General features: G+C 42.6%; 1 protein-coding gene across 2 annotated transcripts; it reads left to right on the forward strand.

Moving 5' to 3' along the window:
* The first annotated feature begins 2,530 nt into the window (after positions 1 to 2,530).
* On the forward strand, positions 2,531 to 20,399 carry sytl2b (synaptotagmin-like 2b). Of its 2 annotated transcripts, XM_084558977.1 has the most exons (19): positions 2,531 to 2,642; positions 4,109 to 4,291; positions 5,559 to 5,722; positions 5,954 to 6,065; positions 6,947 to 6,995; positions 7,085 to 7,187; positions 7,281 to 8,009; positions 8,723 to 11,131; positions 13,468 to 13,578; positions 13,660 to 13,710; positions 13,788 to 13,882; positions 13,978 to 14,103; positions 15,492 to 15,661; positions 15,938 to 16,040; positions 16,131 to 16,292; positions 16,473 to 16,557; positions 19,018 to 19,120; positions 19,220 to 19,425; positions 19,723 to 20,399. In XM_084558977.1, exons 2-19 carry the CDS (start codon positions 4,191 to 4,193, stop codon positions 19,869 to 19,871), a joined length of 5,028 nt encoding a protein of 1,675 aa, XP_084415103.1. In that variant the 5' UTR covers positions 2,531 to 2,642; positions 4,109 to 4,190; the 3' UTR covers positions 19,872 to 20,399. The 2 variants fall into 2 exon arrangements, with proteins under 2 accessions (XP_084415103.1, XP_084415102.1); XM_084558976.1 differs by lacking the exon at positions 2,531 to 2,642 and having other exon boundaries at positions 3,984 to 4,291.
* Positions 20,400 to 20,733: the final 334 nt, after the last annotated feature.

The raw sequence follows: 20,733 nt of genomic DNA on the forward strand, positions 1-20,733 counted from the left end.
TAGCACTGCAGCAAATCTTGAAATAAAATCTAAATTAAAATAGATGCTACCTTCAGAATCAGAATGCCTTTATTGTCCTTGCACACGGTACAACAAGAGTTTAAAGTAATCTCCTGTGTGGTTATATTGTGTATATACACTGTCTGGACAAAAAAAAAAAAAGGTCACACTCTAATATTTTGTTGGACCGCCTTTAGCTTTAATTACAGCACACATTCACTGTGGCATTGTTTCGGTAAGCTTCTGCAATGTCACAAGATTTATTTCCATCCAGTGTTGCATTAATTTTTCACCAAGATCTTGTATTGATGATGGGAGAGTCTGACCACTGTGCAAAGCCTTCTCCAGCACATCCCAAAGATTCTCAATGGGGTTAAGGTCTGGACTCTGTGGTGGTTAATCCATGTGTGAAAGTGATGTCTCATGCTCCCTGAACCACTCTTTCACATTCTGAGCCCCACGAATCCTGGCATTGTCATCTTGGAATATGCCTGTGCCATGAGGGAAGAAAAAAATCCATTGATGGAATAACCTGGTCATTCAGTATATTCAGGTAGTCAGCTGACCTCATTCTTTGGGTACATAATGTTGTTGAACCTAGACCTGAGCAACTGCAGCAACCCCAGATCATAGCACTGCCCCCACAGGCTTGTACAGTAGGCACAAGGCATGATGGGTGCATCACTTCATCTGCCTCTCTTCTTACCCTGATGCCCCCATCACTCTGGAACAGGGTAAATCTGGACTCATCAGACCACATGACCTTCTTCCATTGCATCGGAGTCCAATCTTTATGCTCCCTAGCAAATTGAAGCCTTTTTTTCCAGTTAGCATCACTGATTAGTGGTTTTCTTAAGGCTTTTCTTCCTCGAAGGTGATGGTTCCCTACTATCCTTCCAGTTTTTAATAATGCGGGGATGTGTCTTTCTACATGGTTGTTTAAGAAATGAGAAGCTACTCATTGCATCAGTTGGGGTTAAATAACTTGTTGCCAGCTGAAAGATAATCACCCATGCAGTAATTATCCAATAGGAGGCTCACACCTATTTGCTTAGTTATATCCAGGTGGCGACTTTTTTTTTTTTTTTTTGGCCAGGCAGTGTATATAAACTAGAGGATCGCAAACTCATAGCTATGCCTTGTTGGTGCGTCTTAGATCCATGAAGGGGACAAGTAGATTACTATTATTATTTATGTAAGGAAAGTCAATGCGAGTTTGCTGATACTATTTTTACCCTAATGATTTTATAACTTTATTATCTTCTCATGAAGCACACGGCAGGAAAAAATTGGATAAACACTGATGTGGACCGTCCTGGATTTCTATCCAGATCCAATTTTAATCTCTGGATTCTTTAAATTATTCCAAGCATATGCCACAAGAATTTTATCGTTCTTATTTTTTATTTGGAAATGTCTATATTTTATCCTTCTATTACTACACAAACAGAAGGAATAATAAGTAATGATTCACTCCGGCCTCCAAGTCAGTCCGCCCTTCTTTCTTTTCGAGGCCACAGATGAACATGTTTTCCGGTCTCCTGATTAAATTCTGAGGACTAAGCAGCTGTAGGTCCACACAAGAACCATCTCCAGGGTCAGAAACTCAATATCCAGACTTCATCTGGAGGATCTCACTGACGTATTTCAGTGTACTCGCACTACAAGACAAAACTGCAATTAATCACATTAAGTCGTGCAGTTAAACCAATTGGCCAAAGGCCCGTTTTAGACACTCCGGGTCCGGGCCTTCAAGACAACCGCCTGCTTTGTTTTTGGTTTGGTTGTCCAGCCTTGCCGTGGGGGGGTCACAGGATAATTAAATGAGATAATAATGATAGAAAATAATAATATTCTACATAATTGCTCTCGGCTTTTTCCTTAGGCTTCGTTTTAAAGCGAAACAATTAATATCAACAGCATAATTCTTGGCTTATTCAAGAAGACAAGAACAAAACAAGAACTTTGCAGCAGGTTAGTAGAATATCCCAAATCTTTCCTCTCTTTCTGCACACGAGGCCGGGAGATGAAACCGACGATGCGTCCTTACAGCCACAGAATAACATAACAAGTTATTTTCCTCCATAGTCCAAATAACACAGTTCAGGACAGACTGGAAAACAGTGGACATGTAACTGTTAGACATTCCTCTCCTGTTTGTAAGGATGTTCACACCCTTTTGTCAAACAGACTGATCCGCGTCAACACGTGTGAACTGGGGACACCTGCTGGACGCGGACTGCCATTACAGCACAGACTGACCAGCACGCCCTTTAAATCAATCTTCAACTTTTACCGTTTTGTTCAAATAAAACCCTGAAGACAACGTGAAGTATTAAGTTCAAATCAAAAAAGGACAACAGAATGATAATAAGAACAATAATAATAATAAAAATAAAGGATGTCTGCTCATCACGTCCTCCCCATCCACTCTCATTGAGTCCGCCCCCTCTCCTCCTCTCATGTCCGGGGAGTCCAGCTCATCCAGCGGCAGCAGCAGCAGCAGCTGACCTGCGTAGGAGGTAAACGCTTTCTTTTCCCCCTGTATATTTATATTTATATATTTTTTTTCTTTTCACACCACCACAACAAGATGGGATTTGCAGGAGCGGTTTGTGAAAAGCCTGTAGCTATCCAGTAAGGTAGGCAAATATTAAAAAAAATAAAATAAAATACTTCAGGTGTGTAAAGAAGTGACTCTCTGAGCATTCAAGGTAAACTTAACAGTGTTTCACTCATGTTCTTACAGATTAAGGTATGTTCTCCTTTCTGAATTTAGTTTTCAGGTTTGATAATTAAAAAAAAATAAGGGAAAAAAACAACTTGTTTCTAAAAATAAATGCAGCTAAAAGACACTGTATTATTGTATAGCCAAGTACTACAAAGTTTAGAAGTGTTGGTGGCAAAATACCTGTGTCAGCAAACCCTAATTAAGCTTGCAAAACAGAACATTTAATTACTTCGCTGTGCAGAAACACAAGTGGGAACAAGTAGAACCGCCCTTACAGTTAAGTAAAATTCTTTATTGGTAAAAAATTCCTGCATTAAAACTCCTGGTAAAAGTGTAGACACGCTAACAGGAGGCGTAAAATAACGCCTTGTGACTGAATTATTACTTGTTGCAGCAGTGTGTCGGTAGGGTTTTGTCGTCCCAGCTGGAAAAATGTGCCCAAACACAAAGATGAAAGAATAACTTGTTTAACATTTATTTATTTTGCTTTTTTTGTGTGTGTGTGATCTGCTGGAAAATGTCTCATCTTCTAGACTGCGTGATTGTGGAGCTGCTTCTTGGTAAAAGATTAATTATGTGGATTTTTATACATTTATATTTTGCTTTTTATGTAAAACTATTAATCTCAAAACTGAATAAAAGACATGTTGTGTAGTAGAGGTGCCTTCAAAATAGTTGTGACTCATCAGACAATGGACATGGGCCTCCTGAAGGTGTCTTGTGGTGTCTGGTGTTGTTAGTGGGGGCCTTTGGGTCCTGTGGATCCTGTGGTCTGTGGATCATTCCACAGATACTTGATCAGTTTAAGATCTAGTGAATTTGGAGGCCAAGTCAACACCTTGTGCTGTTCTTCATGTTTGTTTGTTTTTTTTGTTTGTTTTTTTAGTTGTTTCTAAAGCGTTTTTGTAAGTGTGCCTGTGTCAGGCTGCATCCTGCTGGGGATGGCTGCTGCCATCAAGGAGTGTCATTGCTATGGGGTGGTTCCAGTAGAACTTTCTGTTGTCACAAGATGGTCAATGTTATTCATTTCTCCTGTCAGTGGTTTTAATGTTGTGGCTGATCGGTGTAGAATCTAGAGAAGCTACGGTTGTCACATTACAATTATAACTCCTTCATGGGAAATTACTGGAACTTCAAGATGCTTCCTAAATTCATTACTCTTAATAAGTGGCCAGTTGTATGGGGGGGAAAAAAGCTTTGGTTATTTGTTTCAGAAACATCTCAGAAAGTAATTATTACTGACTGTCATGTGAATCTAAATATGGACTGGATTTCTGGAGTTGGACCTTCTTCAAAAGTTTTCCATAAAGGCCCTTTTTTAGCGAGGTTACTGTAAAATATGTGCGTGAATTCGTTTCCTCGTGATTTGTCCGACAGTGACAGCTTCCATCGAGCGTTTATAAACCTGGGAGAAAAAGCAGGAGCTGGAAGAAAAGGAGGAGGAGGAGGTGGAGGAACCATGATTGACCTGAGCCACCTGACGGAGGAGGAGCAGGGGATGATAATGACGGTGCTGAAGAGGGACGCCGAACTCAAGAAGGCCGAGGAGGAGAGAATCAGGTAGACTATTCTGCTCCTCTCATTTTTTTGATTGCTGAAACGTTTCGGGTCAACATTGAGCCGTTGAGCTAATTTAATAAGCTCCTCCAAGTGTCTCCACCGCCCATCTCTGTGAGAAGAGATCTTTGTGGGACATTCAAAGTAAGTAAGACAGTCATATACTCGGCTGTCCATAATAGAATAACACAATAACAGCTTGGCCGGATACAGACGCCGTTTCCATCGCTGAGAAGCTTCAATGTGAGATGAGCAATTAGATTAGAGGCGAGATGAAGTCCACACACGAGAGGGGGGATCATGCCAGTGGTGGGACGGTCAGGAATAGAAACCCTTAGAGGCCTCACTCATGAGAGACACATCAGCTGTGATGACCCTGATGCATGAGTAGTTTGATGAAGCTCAAATTGAAACTCTGCTGTTTTCAAATTCTTTGTTGCACCTTTGGGAGGCGTCAGACATTCCTCACATTTTATGTTCAGGCCACACAAGGACAAACAAAGACAGATTCTTCACAGTCCTCCTAAACTCTCAATAATCCCCCGCCGTGCGCCACGATGGAAGATGCGTTTCATTTCATTTTCTAAAAGTCAAGAATGCCCTGAAACAATGCGCTTTTCATTGTGCGTTTAATGGAATTGGCCGGCCGACTTTTTTCATCAGCGGGGAGGCTGAATGCTCGCTGTGTCCCGGCCAGTCTGGTGTAAAAGGATTAAGCCAACAGCCTGTAATAATGTGCTACCCCATTTTCACATGACCGCCGTCGAGAGGAAAGATGAGTCGGAGCGATCGTTCCGAGGAGCAGGAGCTCTGTTTGTTCCCGCTGTGATTCAATTTTAACTTCATGGAAATGTTTTTCAAATTCCTTCCTCAAGATTGATCAGGAGCCAATAGGACAGGCAGTTTTATTATGCGAGATCTAAATCTCTGGTGCACAAGATTTAAAAGAATTCCAACATAAACCTCAAGCAGATTGTTGTTGTCGTTGCATAACTTCAAAAACCTCCCGGTGGTGGTTTATCTCTCCTTTGTCTGCTCTCGGCTTCGTGTTTCACCTCATATTTAGAGATCAGAGGCGCTCAAACTGACTTAAAGCGGTGTCAGGTTATTCATTCATCGCAAGAATAAAGCTGCAAAAGTCTTGTGTTTGTCCCTTTGTGTGTCTGCAGTCATTCAGAGAGGAATGCTACTCAGATAGGATTAACATAATAGATACAAACTCCTGTCCGGAAAACATTTCCACGTGTCTCTTCTGTGTTTCCCTCAACAGGAAACTGGAGAAAATACTGCACACTGAATCGCAGCCGGACACGAAGCTGAAGTACCTGACGGGAGAGTGGTTTTACGAGGCCAAGTCTCGCAGGCACATGGACAAGATCCACGGCTCGGAAATCATCCTGGCCTCCATGAAACAGGGCAAAGGGGCTAGCTTAGGTGGGTTCTTTCTTCTCAATCTCAAGGAACCTTGCTCAGTGTGTAGCCGCATGTTACATCTTTAGACGTCCACTATCTTCCACCAAATGATAAATTATTTAAAACACTGGGTTTAAATCTTTTATCCTTGAGGTCAGGGCAGAATCCCACCTAAAAACTGAGTTTATCTTGCTCTGTCAAACTGTATATTTAATTGTGTTTCATTCGCCAACATCCTCCTCTCCGCGGCAGATGGCTCTCCGAGAATCGACAGATCCAAGACGACCAGCAGCCGAGGCTCGGATATCGTCGCTCCAGCCAAACCTGCCAGATGTTTGGAGGCTCTGCAGCCACGGGAGACAAAGTACACATTTCTGCTCTTATTCATAGAGTTTCGCTGATCTCCTTTACCTCGCATCTCAGCAGTCTCATGCTTCTTGCGAGAGGTGTTTCCGAATTGCAAAATAAAGGCTTGGCCTCGCAAGATACAGTCACGCTGAGCTATTAAAATCAAACACGTTATTCCAAATACCGGAGCAGCTCCTCAGCTCGTCTATCTGCCGGTGTAAATTCGCGTGTGTGTTCAGTGCGTGATGTCTTGTGACTCAGCCTGTGCAAACATAGGTGGTGCAGACTGGTCTGTTTTATGGCCCAGCAGCTGCCACCGTTAACACTCGCAGTATTGTCGGAAAGAACAGGTCGAACTCCCGGGCCTCTGGTTCTGATTAGTCGTAAAATGAATGCTTTAGTCTTTGACTTTGTTCGGAGAAGAAAGGAGCAAGCTGCTCCAGCGAGTGCCACCAAAACACAAATAAAAACGCGTAGTTAAGTAACTCTGAGCTCAGCTGAAACTCGTTCAACACACGTCTGTTACGCAGCACAGTCAATATTTGTCTTGGCTGAGTTTTCTGGAGAGGCCGTAAAACCCCTCTCGGGTGTTTGCAGTGTTGTATTTATTGTAATGTCGTGTGTGTTTTGAATGCAGTTCGATTAATTAACTTTTATTTTATTCGGCCACAAAAAATAAATAAATAAATACAAGATATCACGTCTTCTCACGCGTTTTAGCTCCTTTCATCCATTGCTTGGTGTCTCTTTGATATCTGCGTTATTCTCGAGTCGGCGAGCTCCAGTCATGCGGTATACTTTTGAGAAAATGTGCAAGATGTTTTGCGGCACACTCATCTGAAGCTCTGTCGTCCCTTCTTCTAAATCCTCCCTTCTGAATTTAACATTTCTTCCCAGTGATGCAGAGAAAGAGAACCGAAATTCAGGCGTCCGCTCTCCAAGAACGGTGAGAAAGGCATATGTTTCAAAAACAGAGTAGTTTTTTTTTGCAGCTATAGCTATGTTAACATGCTATTCTGTTCATTTTCCTTCAAGCCAAGGCACAACCCTTTTAACCGCGCTTCCCTTATCGTTGTCGAGCCTCCTGAACACAATCACGACTCGTCAACGAGTCGTCAGCCGGAGTCGCTGGAGACAGGTTTGAACTTAAATTTTGTTTAAATAAAAACCTTTAAAAGGTTGTGAAATACTGGAACGTGATCGTCTTGTGCTTTTTCTATCGTCCCCTTAGAGCCCATCTCACCACTGAAGAGTCACCCAGCAGGTGATGCCGGTCACATTTCAGGGAGCTCTCTCACATCAGAAGGCTCCTCTGTAGGTTTCAGGCCGGTGCCAAAGAAAAGGACATTCCTCTCAAGACGCACCAGCTCTCAGTCAGAAATCAGTAGCGGCGGGGTGGACACTCAGGTAGGGTCTGCAGGGATTGTTCCTGCCCCAAGGCGAAACCTCCAGCGGGGATCCAGCGGAAGCTCTAACCAGTCCCTTCTGAAGAACCCAGATGAAACGCCTCAGAAAAATGTGGTTACAGCGTCTAATCAGGTATCTCAGTCTGCTCAGACGTTCAGGTCTGCAGATGAAACGCCCCCGCAGCCGTCGCGTGACGTATCTCAGGTTTCCTCAAATTCAAGTCTGGAGAGAGAAAGAAACCCACCTTCTGTGACAAGAGAAAGGTCAGAGGACAACGTGACCTTAAAATCTTTTATAAAACTCACACATTCGTCCACAGAAACACACGACCTGCGGGATTTCAGACAAGCCACGTACACCAGGAGTGACGTGTCGGCCGAGAGAGAAACGCCTCAGAGGAGCGAAGAACGAAATGACGATCAGACCCAAAGAGATCACCCAGGGTTGAACTTTGCCGCCCTGTCTGACAGCAGCATCCAGGACAAAGAAAACAGCAGCAGTGTGGGAACAGCAACGAGGCAGGAGGACCTGAGTCTACCCCAAAGCATTGTGGGTAAGTTCAGTAACAAGACACATCTATATTTAGTCACAGTATGTGCTTCAGTGTCAACTGAGACAGTGGTTCCCGACATCTGTGACATCCTCCTGTCGTCTGGGACTTCCTCATTTAAAAAGTAAAAGTAAAATTTAAGAAAATTCAAGAAAAATTATTGATTTTATTTTGTGTTCCTTAATTATCTTGTGATTCCCTCTATTTCTTTTCTGGTTAAAACTAAGTGGAGTTAAATTGAAAAGGCAAAAATATTTGGACAAAAATATGCTCGTCTAATGTGCAGAAGTTGACATATTGTAATAAAAACAGGCTGTCAGGAAAAAAAAAAAAGATTTTTCAATATTTTGACATTGCACTATTTTATTCTGTTTCTTCTTCCACAGTTAGAGCGTTAATATCCATATTGCAGATGAAACGCAAGGGTTAATCTTCTGTGCACCGTGAATCACAGTAAAGTTTCATGGCAAGTGTTAAAACTGAACAACTGCGTAACACAGCTCAAAAAAGTCCCTGTTTACCTCACTTGTTTTCAGTTAGGAAAATCTACAACAAAGGAACTCTTGTGATGGTTTATTAAATCACTGCAGCAGTTTGTCTGTGAGGTCCGACTGTTATGTTGTGTTTTTAACTCAAAATAGACGACTGGGAGATGCCACAGCTTCCTGTCGTAGCTTTCCAATTATTTAATTCTCTCGTCACGTCTATCTTCTCAGATCCAGATCCTCCCGTCTCTTACGATCTCAAGCTGATTGATAAGTCTGATCAGCAAAGCCAGAAGTCAAACCAGGCGCACGTTTTCAAATTGTCCACCCAGGCCACCAGTCCAACTGGAGAGGAGGAGGACTCCATTGCAAAGGTGCTGGACTGGTTCAGCCGAAGCACAGACAGCAGCGATTGGCTCAATACGGACGACGCCACAGAAAAGAGCACTGAGAAACATGGAGAAGTCAGCAAACTAAGAGGTGAAGATTTACCAGCTAAAGACGCTGGGGGTGTTGTCAGTAGCAGGAAGAAGGACACGTTTGAAACAAAGAGGAGTCATTTACAAAGACAGACCAACGAAGAGAAAGAGTTAAGGGTTGCAGACAGAATCAGCAGCAAGGAGCTAATTGAATCGCAAAAGGAAGTGAAGACAGATACCAGAGAAAGAATCCACTCACAAGATAATGTTGATGAAAGCCAACCGCCTAAAATCTCTCATCTCAAGTCATTCTGGGAGAAAAGCAACACAGGCCCTAAAATACTTATCAGCAAATCAATCACTCCCGGCGACAAAGACCAGAAACTTGTCCAGCCCTCAGCTGTGCCCGATATATCATCTGCTCCTGGAATACACAGCGGGAAGGGGATTCAGGATAGGCACAGCTCAAATCAGAGCGGTGAAAGAGAGAAGCCGCTGGTCATCAGTCCACACACGGATATGGGAAATGACGTCCACGTAGACGATTTGGTGATTAATTCAGCTCCAAGGAACAATAACGAGTCGACGTACAACACTGATTATTTAAAGCTGCTGTCGAGTCCGAAAGAAGCCGAGAGAAGAGGTTCAGACACTGAGATTTTATGCACGACCAGACTCAGTCCTTCGTCAAGGACGGCCTTTGGCCCAGAGTCCGAGAGCGTCTCTTTAGTCAAACTACAATCGGACAACACTTGTGATTCAAGAGAACCCATGCTGCAAGAAGAGCTGGTACTGACAGTTCCTGAGCCCTCTTTGGACTACAAACAAGGCGGCAGCGACTTGCAACTCGTCCCTAAAGCAGCAATTTCCAGAACCTCAAGTGAAGATGCAAAGAGGAGGAACAGCGAGGACAAAGGCGCGTATTCTCATAAAAGAAAAGACGACACAGCCAGTAAAGACAGAATGAACAGTCCTCGCTTAAATAGGCCAGGGTTACCGCATCAAGAAAGTACAGCGGAGAAGATAAAGCAGCTCAAATCTTTCTGGGAGCAGGAGAGGAACAAACCTATATTTTACACCGGCAAACCTAAAGCTCTTGGAGATGGTAAAGTCGGCCGTGGAGCCAATCAGGCGAAACTGAATAAAAGATTTACAAAGTCAGAGTACGACCTGACGTCAGTAGGAAATGAATCCGGCAGTGACGGGGAAGATAAAAACCATTCAAACTTTACCATCCTTCCGTTGAATCAGAGACTAGACAAGATGCCTCCGAGCCTTGGCGCGAGCCGGACACAGTTCAACACGCTGCGGGAGTTCTGGGGCGAGGCAACATCCGACTACAAGGGATCGTGTTCTCTCGACAAACCCAAACCACCCAAAAGGAAAGAGCCACCTTCATCTCAGGAGCTAAAGGTCGGTGAGCCGGAGATTTACCGCTTATCCGCGGCTGTCGAGAAAACAAGGCCTGCTGTCGTTAAATCGTCTCCGCCTCCTCAGAATCGATCAAAGTCGCCACACGACAGACAGACTGGATCTGGGTCAAGAGCAGGGAGCGACGGCAAAAACAGCCTGTCGAATTATCTGACGGTGGAGTCGGGGCAGCAGAGGATGTCCAGAAGGAGCTCCAAAGACGCCAGTCGAGAAGAGAAATCCACTAAACCACAAAGCTCAGGAAAGGAGGTTCGTTCTCCTAAGAACAGAAGAGACAGCTTTAGCACTTCGAGCAGTCGTGGGGGTTCTATGCGTCGCGCCACTAGCATGTTCGCTCTGAGTGCTCCTGATGAAAAAGATCCAATCCAGCTGAAAATGGATGTAAGCCCAGTCCACTCTCAGAGCAGAAAGCAAAGGCACAGCATTGACAAAGGCTCCATGTCCAGAAGATCATCAGAGGACACTGAGACTATGGCTCCTCGTGCTCGAGCATTTGTCCCCAGAGACTACCGCCATTACCTGGGGATGACAGATAAGACCAGCGTCCACACCTCACTCGCCCCGGCTCTGAAGAACGAGGAGTCGGAGGGGAAGTCTGGGTATGAACTTGACGTGAGTGGACCAGTGAGGGCCAGCACGCCAGTGAGCTCCGACGACCGCCACGGCAGGAGGAGCAGCAAGACGAATCAGCGCCCCCTGTGGGCGAACTACAGCAGTTCAGACACCGGCCAGGAGTCCTCTGTGAGCAGCACGTCAGAAACCTGGTCCAGCACGAGGAACAGTTCAAACCGTGAGCACCAACTCTTAGTTTTACTATGTAATAGAAACATGCTTTTACAATTCAAGGACTTTAAAGTGCAGTTTGGTACATGTCAACATGTTCCTGTTGCCAGCTTATATTTAAACATAATGATATAATAATTTTTCAGGTTACAATATAAAAATGTAGCAACAGAAACCTGCAGAATGGCAAAATCTTTTTATGACTACTTAAAACAAAAAGCTGCTCGATGCAAAATAGCAAAATTTAATCTGGAGACTATCCCAGCTGTCATCGGCCGAGAGGCGGGGTACATCCTGGAGAGGTCACCAGTCTATCGCAGGGCTAACACAGAGAGACAGACAACCATTCACACTCACACCTACAGCCAATTTAAAATCACCAATGAACCTAACCAGCATGTCTTTGGACAGTGGGAGGAAGCCAGAATACCCGGAGAGAACCCACACAGACACAGAGAGAACATGCAAACTCCACACAGAAAGGCCCCAGTCAGCCGATGGATTCAAACCCGGAACCTTCTTGCTGTAATTAAACTCAACGAAAAGCAAAAAAGTCAAGAACCAATGCATGTAGATCTTCTATGTAGTGCATACTGATCAGAAATATCTGTTACATAGGTATACGTATTTCTGTCACAGTTATGAAGTATTTACTTCTCCTACTGTTCACAGACTCAGGGACAGTTCATTGTCCCCATCCAGCAGTTTCCTTGACTTCATGTCCGTGTCGGTTTATCTCTGTTGGCAGAGGCAAATCTCTGTAAACAGCGCGTGTAACTGCAGTCAGCTGCCCATGTTTAGCTTGTGGGCTGGACAATACATGGCTCTACAATAACTTTATTGTGTGGCTGGAGCAGCTTTGTGTCAGCTATATATATAGTATGGTTTTATAGTTTGGTTATTATAATGTTTTATGTCACAAACTGTCGACAGGCTAGCGATACATCGTCATAAATTATAATCAGACAATATACGCTCTATATATGCAAGGATTTATCTTTCACTTCATACTGGCTGCATAATTGCATGCATGAATATATTGCATATTGATCACTTATTTTACACAACTAACCACAAATATGTTTTCTTTATTTGTGTGTATTGACCAGGGGCGTAGCACCAAATTCTGGGCCCTGTACACTCTTTATGTCAGTGGGCCCCTATCCATGCCAGTGCACAAAGCGCGCGAGCAAAATAATAAAAAATTAAAATTTGGGGCATTTATTTATAAATAAACAAGCATAAATCGGATTTTGAGCTAAAATCAGATCAGATTATATTGATGACTGCTTCTTTCATTTACCACCTGAACTGAAGCATTTGGCCTACTTGTGCTAAAACACCTATAAACATTAGGCTACATCTGGTTTGTGTACTAACGTTTTGATCCATGACACATTTTGATTTAAAAACATTTATTCTTGAACAGGAGCCAACAACCGTACACAGAGAATCAAATCGAATCAAATATCTAATTTTTCAATAAAATTGTTCTTCAGCTTGCAGAAAAAGAAATAAAGCCTTGCTAAAGCCTTACACGAGATGTAAGGATGTAATTTACTGACTCTGGACTACAACAACGTTAACGTTAATTGGATGCAGTTACACAACAAGTAAACTCGGTTCACCTTTCAGAAAGAAAGCAGTTAACAGCTGCTTCCCCTCATTCTGCCCTTTTTCTTTCCGCTCTTTCTTTTTCTGGTACCCCCGAATTTGGGTGGCATGATGACAGCTAGCCTCCAGGTCATTCAATCTGCGCTCACTAACATACTTGTCGCCGGCCGCTGTCTATGGGCGGACTAAACCATTTTGCTTCTCCAAGAGGGGGCCCCCAGAATGTCCAATATGTTGGGAGGGCCGTGACACAAAGTTCGATCTCTCAGTTGATGTTGTCAATATATTTGAAATACATTATGACACCAATTAATTGGAGGGCCCAATTCATTCAAAATATCACGCCCGTGATATTGACTATAAGTAGAGCTGCAGCAAAAATGTCCAACAATTGCTGCTTCCAGATTCTCAAATTAGGCATTGCAATATAGTTAACTATACTAAACATTTGATGGCATCACTGGGATGTTGTGATGGCCGATTTTCACATGATATCTGCTCAGATATCAATCATGAAAACCGTTTAAAGTTGCAAACCTGGTAATAAGTATAGAGAGACACTCGAGATCTGTTTACTTGCATTATTATAGTAATTTCTGCCTTTCTTAACTTAAATATGATTCAATTTCACTGATTTCTGTCGAAATTCTGTGGAAAATCAGTCCCAAAACTCACAAACAGACCCTGGTAATTGCAACGTTTTTTGTTTTTTGTTTCTCCAATTTGCAGGTGAAAATGATGATGACGACCAAAACCCTGTGAGGAAAGCACTCCGGCGAGCAGAAACGCGGCCTAAAAATCTGGCTAAAAGCATGGAGGACATCACGGCATCCTTACCTCGTGAGTGTGTCCCCAAGTCTAAATGTTCCCTTTGTAGAGAATAACTCATTTTGACTCGTCCGTTTGGATTGTTTCACACAGGGCAGGAACGAAGACAAGACCCAACTGTTGAACTCAGACGCATTAGTGATGGTAAAAGTTTTTCCATAATTGATATGTGTGCAAGCATACTGGTGATTAGTCAAGACTTATATCCTTTGCTTCTTTAGTTTCCTCCATCTCATCGCCATCCTCGTCCTTATTCTCGGACCCAGACCACCTGAAGAAGATGAGCAAATCAGTTCCTTCGTTCTTACAGAAGGAGGTAAACCTACTCCCGCATCTTTTAGTCCAGCTGGACAAAGCTTGCTCTGCATCCCCCTGTCAATTCGCCTTCTGCGCCTGCTGTCTGTATTTCAGGACACTGACAGAGACACTGACTCCACCTGCGAGGACCGCGAGGACGCGTACCCCCGAGGAAGGCGAACGATGGGCAGCTCAGTGTCTAACCTAACCAGCTCTTCTGGCATGGCGTCTGTGTCGTCTGTATGTTCACACCCAACAGCATGCAACGCTTATGCTTGACCATGACTCCCATTCACAAGCAGCTCTCTTAAACTGCATGTTGGCTTTGTGTTTTAACGAGTGACGGTCAGAGATTAACCTTTCTCACAGCAGGGATTTGACAAAGACAGAAAAGTAATGTGTGTTAATGATGGCTGCATCCCTCCTAGAATACGTCGTCCTATTGAAGAACATCTGCTATGAAAGAATAGAGGATAGATCAAAAGGAATTATCAGTAAGATTCAGGGGGGTGGTGTAAACCTTTGAAAATCTTTTGATTCGGAAAATAGCTCTTAATAACCATGGAAACACTGGATCTGATTGTTTCTCTCTTTTTTTGTGAGTATGTTTGCCCAACAAAAAGAAGACAATTTTTCCTCAACTTTATTCACAAACTCAATTAATTCAAAAGAATAAAATGAAAGATGGTTCAGTGGTGCTGCCACCATGTTTCTGGCCCTCCTGGAAACGCAATGATTTCTACCACAAGAGTCGCAAACATGCCCACAAAGGAATATATTTATACCAACCAACCACAAAGAAACAAGCAGATCAAGTGTTTGCATGGTTGTATTTTATAATAATATGATAGAATATTCTCTGATTCAAAGCTTTATTCCACCACTCTTAATCTCATTGATTTGTTCTGATTAGTTTCATGAGTTTTTTCTGTTGTTCGGGAATGCAGGTGTACGTGTAAACACAGCAAAGTGTTTCAATCAACAGAACTCATCTCATGCCTGTCTCAGTTTAGCTTTCAGTCAATAAAACGTCCATGTTAGCGATTAGCCACGTGATCAGGAACAGCTCCTCAAAAGTGAAGCCAAAGCAAGTAGAGCAACCCCTGGCTGCAGTATAGGTCATAAGCTCCGCCCCCCCCCCATGTTAGTGGATGGGACGCCAAAAACTAAAACGCTAAAGTACACGTCAAATACAATTTTTTCAAGGGTGGTTTCTGTCATTTTAGGTAGTTAATTTAATGCTGATGTATGTTCAAGTGTCAGTTAGTTATTTGACGCTATAGAAACAGGATGTAACATAATGACGACTACCAGTTGCCATGCCAACCACTTCATAAAGCGTTCCTGTGGGACCGTGAGAGTGTGGTCGGGTCATCGATAATGCGGTTCGACATGGCTCCACTCTTGGACCGTAGACTCTGGCTCTAAAGTTGCAAGGTGGCGCTGCATTGTCCATATTTATATACAGTCTATGGTCTGAACCACGAAGGACAGTTTGGATCAAAATCCATGCAGCTGCCTACATTACCCACAAACCAACTTGACTGCTGACAGTTCAGTTAAACATTCATATTATATTATCTTTTATAATATAAAACCTTTGCCCACTCGTTTGTGTGTGCCCCCAGCTGAGTGGAAGTGTGATGACCATGTACAGCGGAGAATTTGGGAACGTGGAGGTTCAGGGACATATCCAGTTCTCCATCAACTACATTCAGAAACTCAGGGAGTTTCACATCTTTGTGGCCGTGTGCCAAGACCTGGCCGCGGTCGACCCGAAGAGGGGCCGCTCAGACCCGTGAGTGCTCAGCCTGTTGTTTTAATATCACCAAACACAGAATTATTTCTATTATTATTGTATTTAACCACCAACAAAACTCAAACTGTGGAGGCACCTGCCCAGAAGACGGTGATCACAAACTAAGATAATAGTGTATGTGTACATGCCACTGCATTTCTAAGGGGAAGCACCAGGTAGCATGTTGAAACTGGGATAAAAATTATGTTGAGATGCCCAATAAGCAACTTCTATGTGGACTTAAAGTAAAATATATCTTATTATTATCTCATTAAGGTATGTGAAAAGCTACCTGGTTCCTGACAAAGCTAACCTTGGAAAGAGGAAAACATCTGTAAAAAAGAAGACGCTGAATCCAACTTTCAACGAGATCCTCAGAGTAAGATCACAAGCTCTCTAACACTTTCCCACACTGGTAACGCTTTCCTGACAACAAACAAAAGCAGCTCACTCTTATCTCTTCTCACAGTATCGTGTTCGCATGGAATACCTTCGAACTCAAACGCTTATTCTATCCGTTTGGCATCACGACACCTTTGGCAGGAACAGTTTTCTGGGCGAGGTGGACGTGGATCTCTCCAAGTGGGACTTCGACCACACCCAAATGAATTACTTAGCCCTGAAAGCCAGGGTAAGAGGAACGCACATGCACACAAAGGCTGCTTTATCTGCAGCCGTCGTTTTCTCATCAAATCTGTTTAGTAATGTGACCATCCTCCTCATTCATATCACAGAGCCTATTTGAGCTGCTTATATCATATTAGGATTTTTTTTTCAGTGCATTTTTTAAGTAAAGCCACCTCTGTTTCAGACAATACCCACTCCGGATCTATCTAATGGGCGAGGAGAGATGAGAATAGCCATACGTTTTCTGCCGCAGATCACCCACAGTGAAGGTCTGCACACTACTTTTTTTTTATTATTATTTAAAAGGCCTTGAATTTTGACACTGATTTTTTAGTTTGAGAAATTCAGCATGCACCAAGCAACAGGCTTTAAGGCCCTATTCGCACGGGACTAGTTTTGGAGGTCGTCTGTGATCTTAATCCTGTGCTAATCGGCCATGTTCATAATTTGTAAAGTGAAAATTGCACCGCAAATTACCTACCCTATTTCTCACAGAGGTCCTGTGATAGTACTAATCCAGTGCAAATCAGTATCTCTGTGATTTGGGGTTGTGTTTTTAATTTTTCAAGACTTTTTTTGATTCACAGCTTTTTTATGCCTCTTGTCACTTGCTGTTAATCAAAGTTTGGAAAGATGTTAGAGGGCAAAGTCGAGATGTCGCCTTCCATTCACCCATAATCATTAAGTCAAGCATGAATGTGTTCATCAGTAAAGCTGGGGCTGATTTAAGTACCGCCAGGTCATTCGTAATCTCCCCCCAGGATCTATAGTCTCATCTCATCATGTTTTATTTTTAAAAATACGTGTTTTATTACCAATCCCAATTTGCAAAGTAACTAAAGCTGTCAAAAAGTATAAAATGTCCTCTGAGATGTAGTGGAGTGAAGGGGAAAGTAGCAGAGACATCATAACCACTTATAGTAAATTAGAGTAAAACAGAGCTTGCTTATGCCGTGCAAATGCGCCACTTAAAACACAGACGTCTCATTCATTTCTGAATCACATGACGTCCCCAGGTAAAACTAATCTAGTGCAAATGGGGCTTAAGTTATTTTAAATAGAAGTCAGTGATCTGAAACAACAAAGCGACGCCCGACTCTTCAAATTCAAAACCGGCTTTAACTTTCCTCTACGCTCCAATGGCACTGTAAAGCATCAACCCATCATATGTTTGTTTTATCAGTTCACTTTTCAAAGACAACAAGCCTCCAAAGGAAGCTCTGCGACAATCTAGCAGGCAACGCTTAAACTTTGCTGCTGGTTGTGTGAACACCGACTAAGATGTGGAGAATCAGGAACAGAAGACGTAGTGATGTTCAGGAAAATAATGTATTTAAATTCACAAATAAAATGGGCTCAGCTGCCTTTGCGGCACTGTTTTACTAGGTTTTACTAGGTATAGATATCTAAAATTATTATTTGCACTAAAATATAAATAACAAACAAATTTACTATGTTTAAATATGTGATTACACAAAATTACAAGCATGTTATTGAGGAACTTGGCTAATGCTACTAAGCTAGCCTGATAACGCTACCTTTAGCAGGAGTTCAGCTGGATTTAAAGGGGAATTACCATTTTTTACAACCTGGACCTTATTTCTGGCATAAAATATGATTGTTTACTCACCCATATAACTTTGGTGTCATTTGGAGTCGTTCGGAAGATATTTAGATCCAGCAGAGCGATGCGTATATCCAAATAGTGGGAGTGACTGGGGCACCGAAATGTAGCCTCTAAATAATGCATTATCTGCCGCGAAACTCGTTCATTTCGCCAATATTTTGTTATGATACGCTAGTGCTATTCCCCGTTGTTTCCGGAGTTACCTTTATCATGTGTAGATTGACCATGATGTCACCTCTGAGCACCGCGCACACCTGCGACAATCGGCTTGTTTACCTGTAAGTTGCTACTGCTAGTTTTTTGCAACATGGCTGAATATTTTTCCGATTCTGAGGTTGTGGACGACGACTTTGTTTATGATGGATGGCCTTACTGTTTTGAGTATACGGATGAGGAGCTTGTTGAAAGGGGGATGCGGAGGCAGAGAGATGAACAGCTAGCCAAAGAACAACAAACCGCTGCACGTCTGCGAATAGATAACAGGTAACTCCGGACTCAACGGGGAATAGCACTAGCTTATCATAACAAAATACTGGTGAAATGAACAAGTTTCGCGACAGATAATGGGTTACTTAGAGGCTGCGTTTCGGTGCCCCAATCACTCCCACTATATGGATATACGCGGCACTCCGCTGGATCCTTCCGAACGACTCCAAATGACACCAAAGTTATATTGGTGAGTAAACAACCGTATTTTATGCTAGAAATAAGGTCCAGGTTGTTAAAAAAAACAGTAGTTCCCCTTTAAGTAGATTTAGCTAATACAGCTTGCTCTCTTGATTTAGTTTTCTAGCTCCATGTCTTCATTAAAAGTAAGTGTTAAACAGTATGTTCAGCCTAAATTATCAAATCAATACACAGTATTTACTACAACCTGGGTATAAAAACATATCCCGAAGTCAGTAATAAAACAGATCAAGTTCTCTCTTACTGTGGTGTGAGTTAGTTTTGTACTTATTAAGATGTTGTTATGAGAGAAATCACACATTTCTATTTCGTTTTATACAGTTAATTAGATGTCAGAAGGCCAGATTGAGGTTTTGAGATTATTTTGCTGCATAATCTCAGGTTCATCAGCGTCTTGTGTGTCATTTCTTTAAAGGCATAGCTAAAGATGGCCCCAGCACCGGAGAGATTCATATTTGGGTGAAAGATTGCAAGAACCTCCCTCTAATCAGGGCCACCATCGACCCATACGTTAAGTGGTATGTACAGATCCCAGTAAAGCCTCAATAAATGGTACGTTTACTGTACGTTTTCTGCTGTGTCAATCAACACATTTCCTTTTGCCCTCTCACCTCAAGCTTTGTGCTGCCGGACACAAGCAGGAAAAGTCGCCAGAAGACTCGAGTGCTGCGGAGGACGGTGGATCCGGTGTTTAACCACACGATGGTGTACGATGGCATCCGAGAGCCTGATCTAACAGAGGCCTGCGTGGAGCTCACTGTCTGGGACCGAGACAGGCTCGCGAGCAGCCTTCTGGGAGGCCTGAGGCTCGGAGCTGGGACAGGTACCGGTGGTAGAACTCGCATAAGATGTCAAAATACACAAACAATCTCAGCTTGAGCAACACATGGTTTTATACAGAAAAGTGTGGTGCAGCTGCTGTGATGTGAAGACCATTAATTTCAGTATTGGGCATAGAATAATAAAACGCTGTTATTTAAAACTGGGTCATCTCACAATCAGATGGCCTAGTTTTAGGCAGAAAAAGATAACTTATGAATGGCCAACTATTAATAAAAAGAAACGGGTTATCGGTGAATAGACACGTTTTCAGTGCTTGTATTTGGCTGTGTCTCTGCAGGCAGGAGTTACGGAGCGTTGGTTGACTGGATGGACTCAGGTCCTTATGAGGTGGCGCTGTGGGAACGCATGCTAGCCTCCCCGAACGAATGGGTGGAGGACGTACTCCCGCTGAGGATGCTGAACTCTGCAAAAACTGCTTTCAAATGAGTATAAACTGCCAGGAAACAATACACATATGCCTTCTGTATGTAAAGCATAGTAAATTATTGTATTAAAGATTCAGTGCACTGATTCAAATTCACTCAGGAAAAGATGTGATGCCTCAGTGAAAAGGTGGCACTGTGAACAAAAAATGTAATTCCATCACATCTAGGCCTTATTGGGTGGAGACCTCTCTTAAGTAACATCACGTAGACCTACCCTTTGCCAAACAATACCAGGATACTGAGTATTTTCATTGCACTGGACCTTTAATAAACTCACTGGATATATAGTACACTACACTATATCTATGTTATGTCACTATAAGCTGTCGTTATAGCAACTGAATCTTCTGAAGTCTCCTTTTCAGACTAACTCTTATTTTGACAGTATTGTATAAATCTAATTATGACACGTGATGTACACCGTTGCATTTAATTATATCAACCACAAGTGGGATTAAAGACATTAAATGTTGAAAATGATAATTTGTTTCGCTGTTTATTTTGTGGCAAATTATGATAAACGGCCGATTAACATGCTGGGTTTTTTGCACAGATGAAACTTCCGGTCAAGATTTAGGGATTTTCCACTAGCACCGCCATCACTCTGACATCTGTGGGTTTTTTTTAGTAACATTTCCATTTTTTTCCAGTTATATCCCCACTAGGTGACAAGAAAAGTTCACGAGTGACTGAAATGTTTGATGCATTTTCTTGTTTTGTTTTGTTAATATATGAAAATATGAAATTGACTGGGTATTGCAAAATGTCTATTTGAATTATAAAACCATTTTTTCCAAGTTGTGGAATGGGAGACTAAAAATATTAGGAAGCTGCATGGGGTCTTCACTGCGTTAAAAAGGTAA

This window comes from Chelon labrosus (assembly GCF_963514085.1).
Source record: "Chelon labrosus genome assembly, chromosome: 13".
NCBI lineage: Eukaryota > Metazoa > Chordata > Actinopteri > Mugiliformes > Mugilidae > Chelon > Chelon labrosus.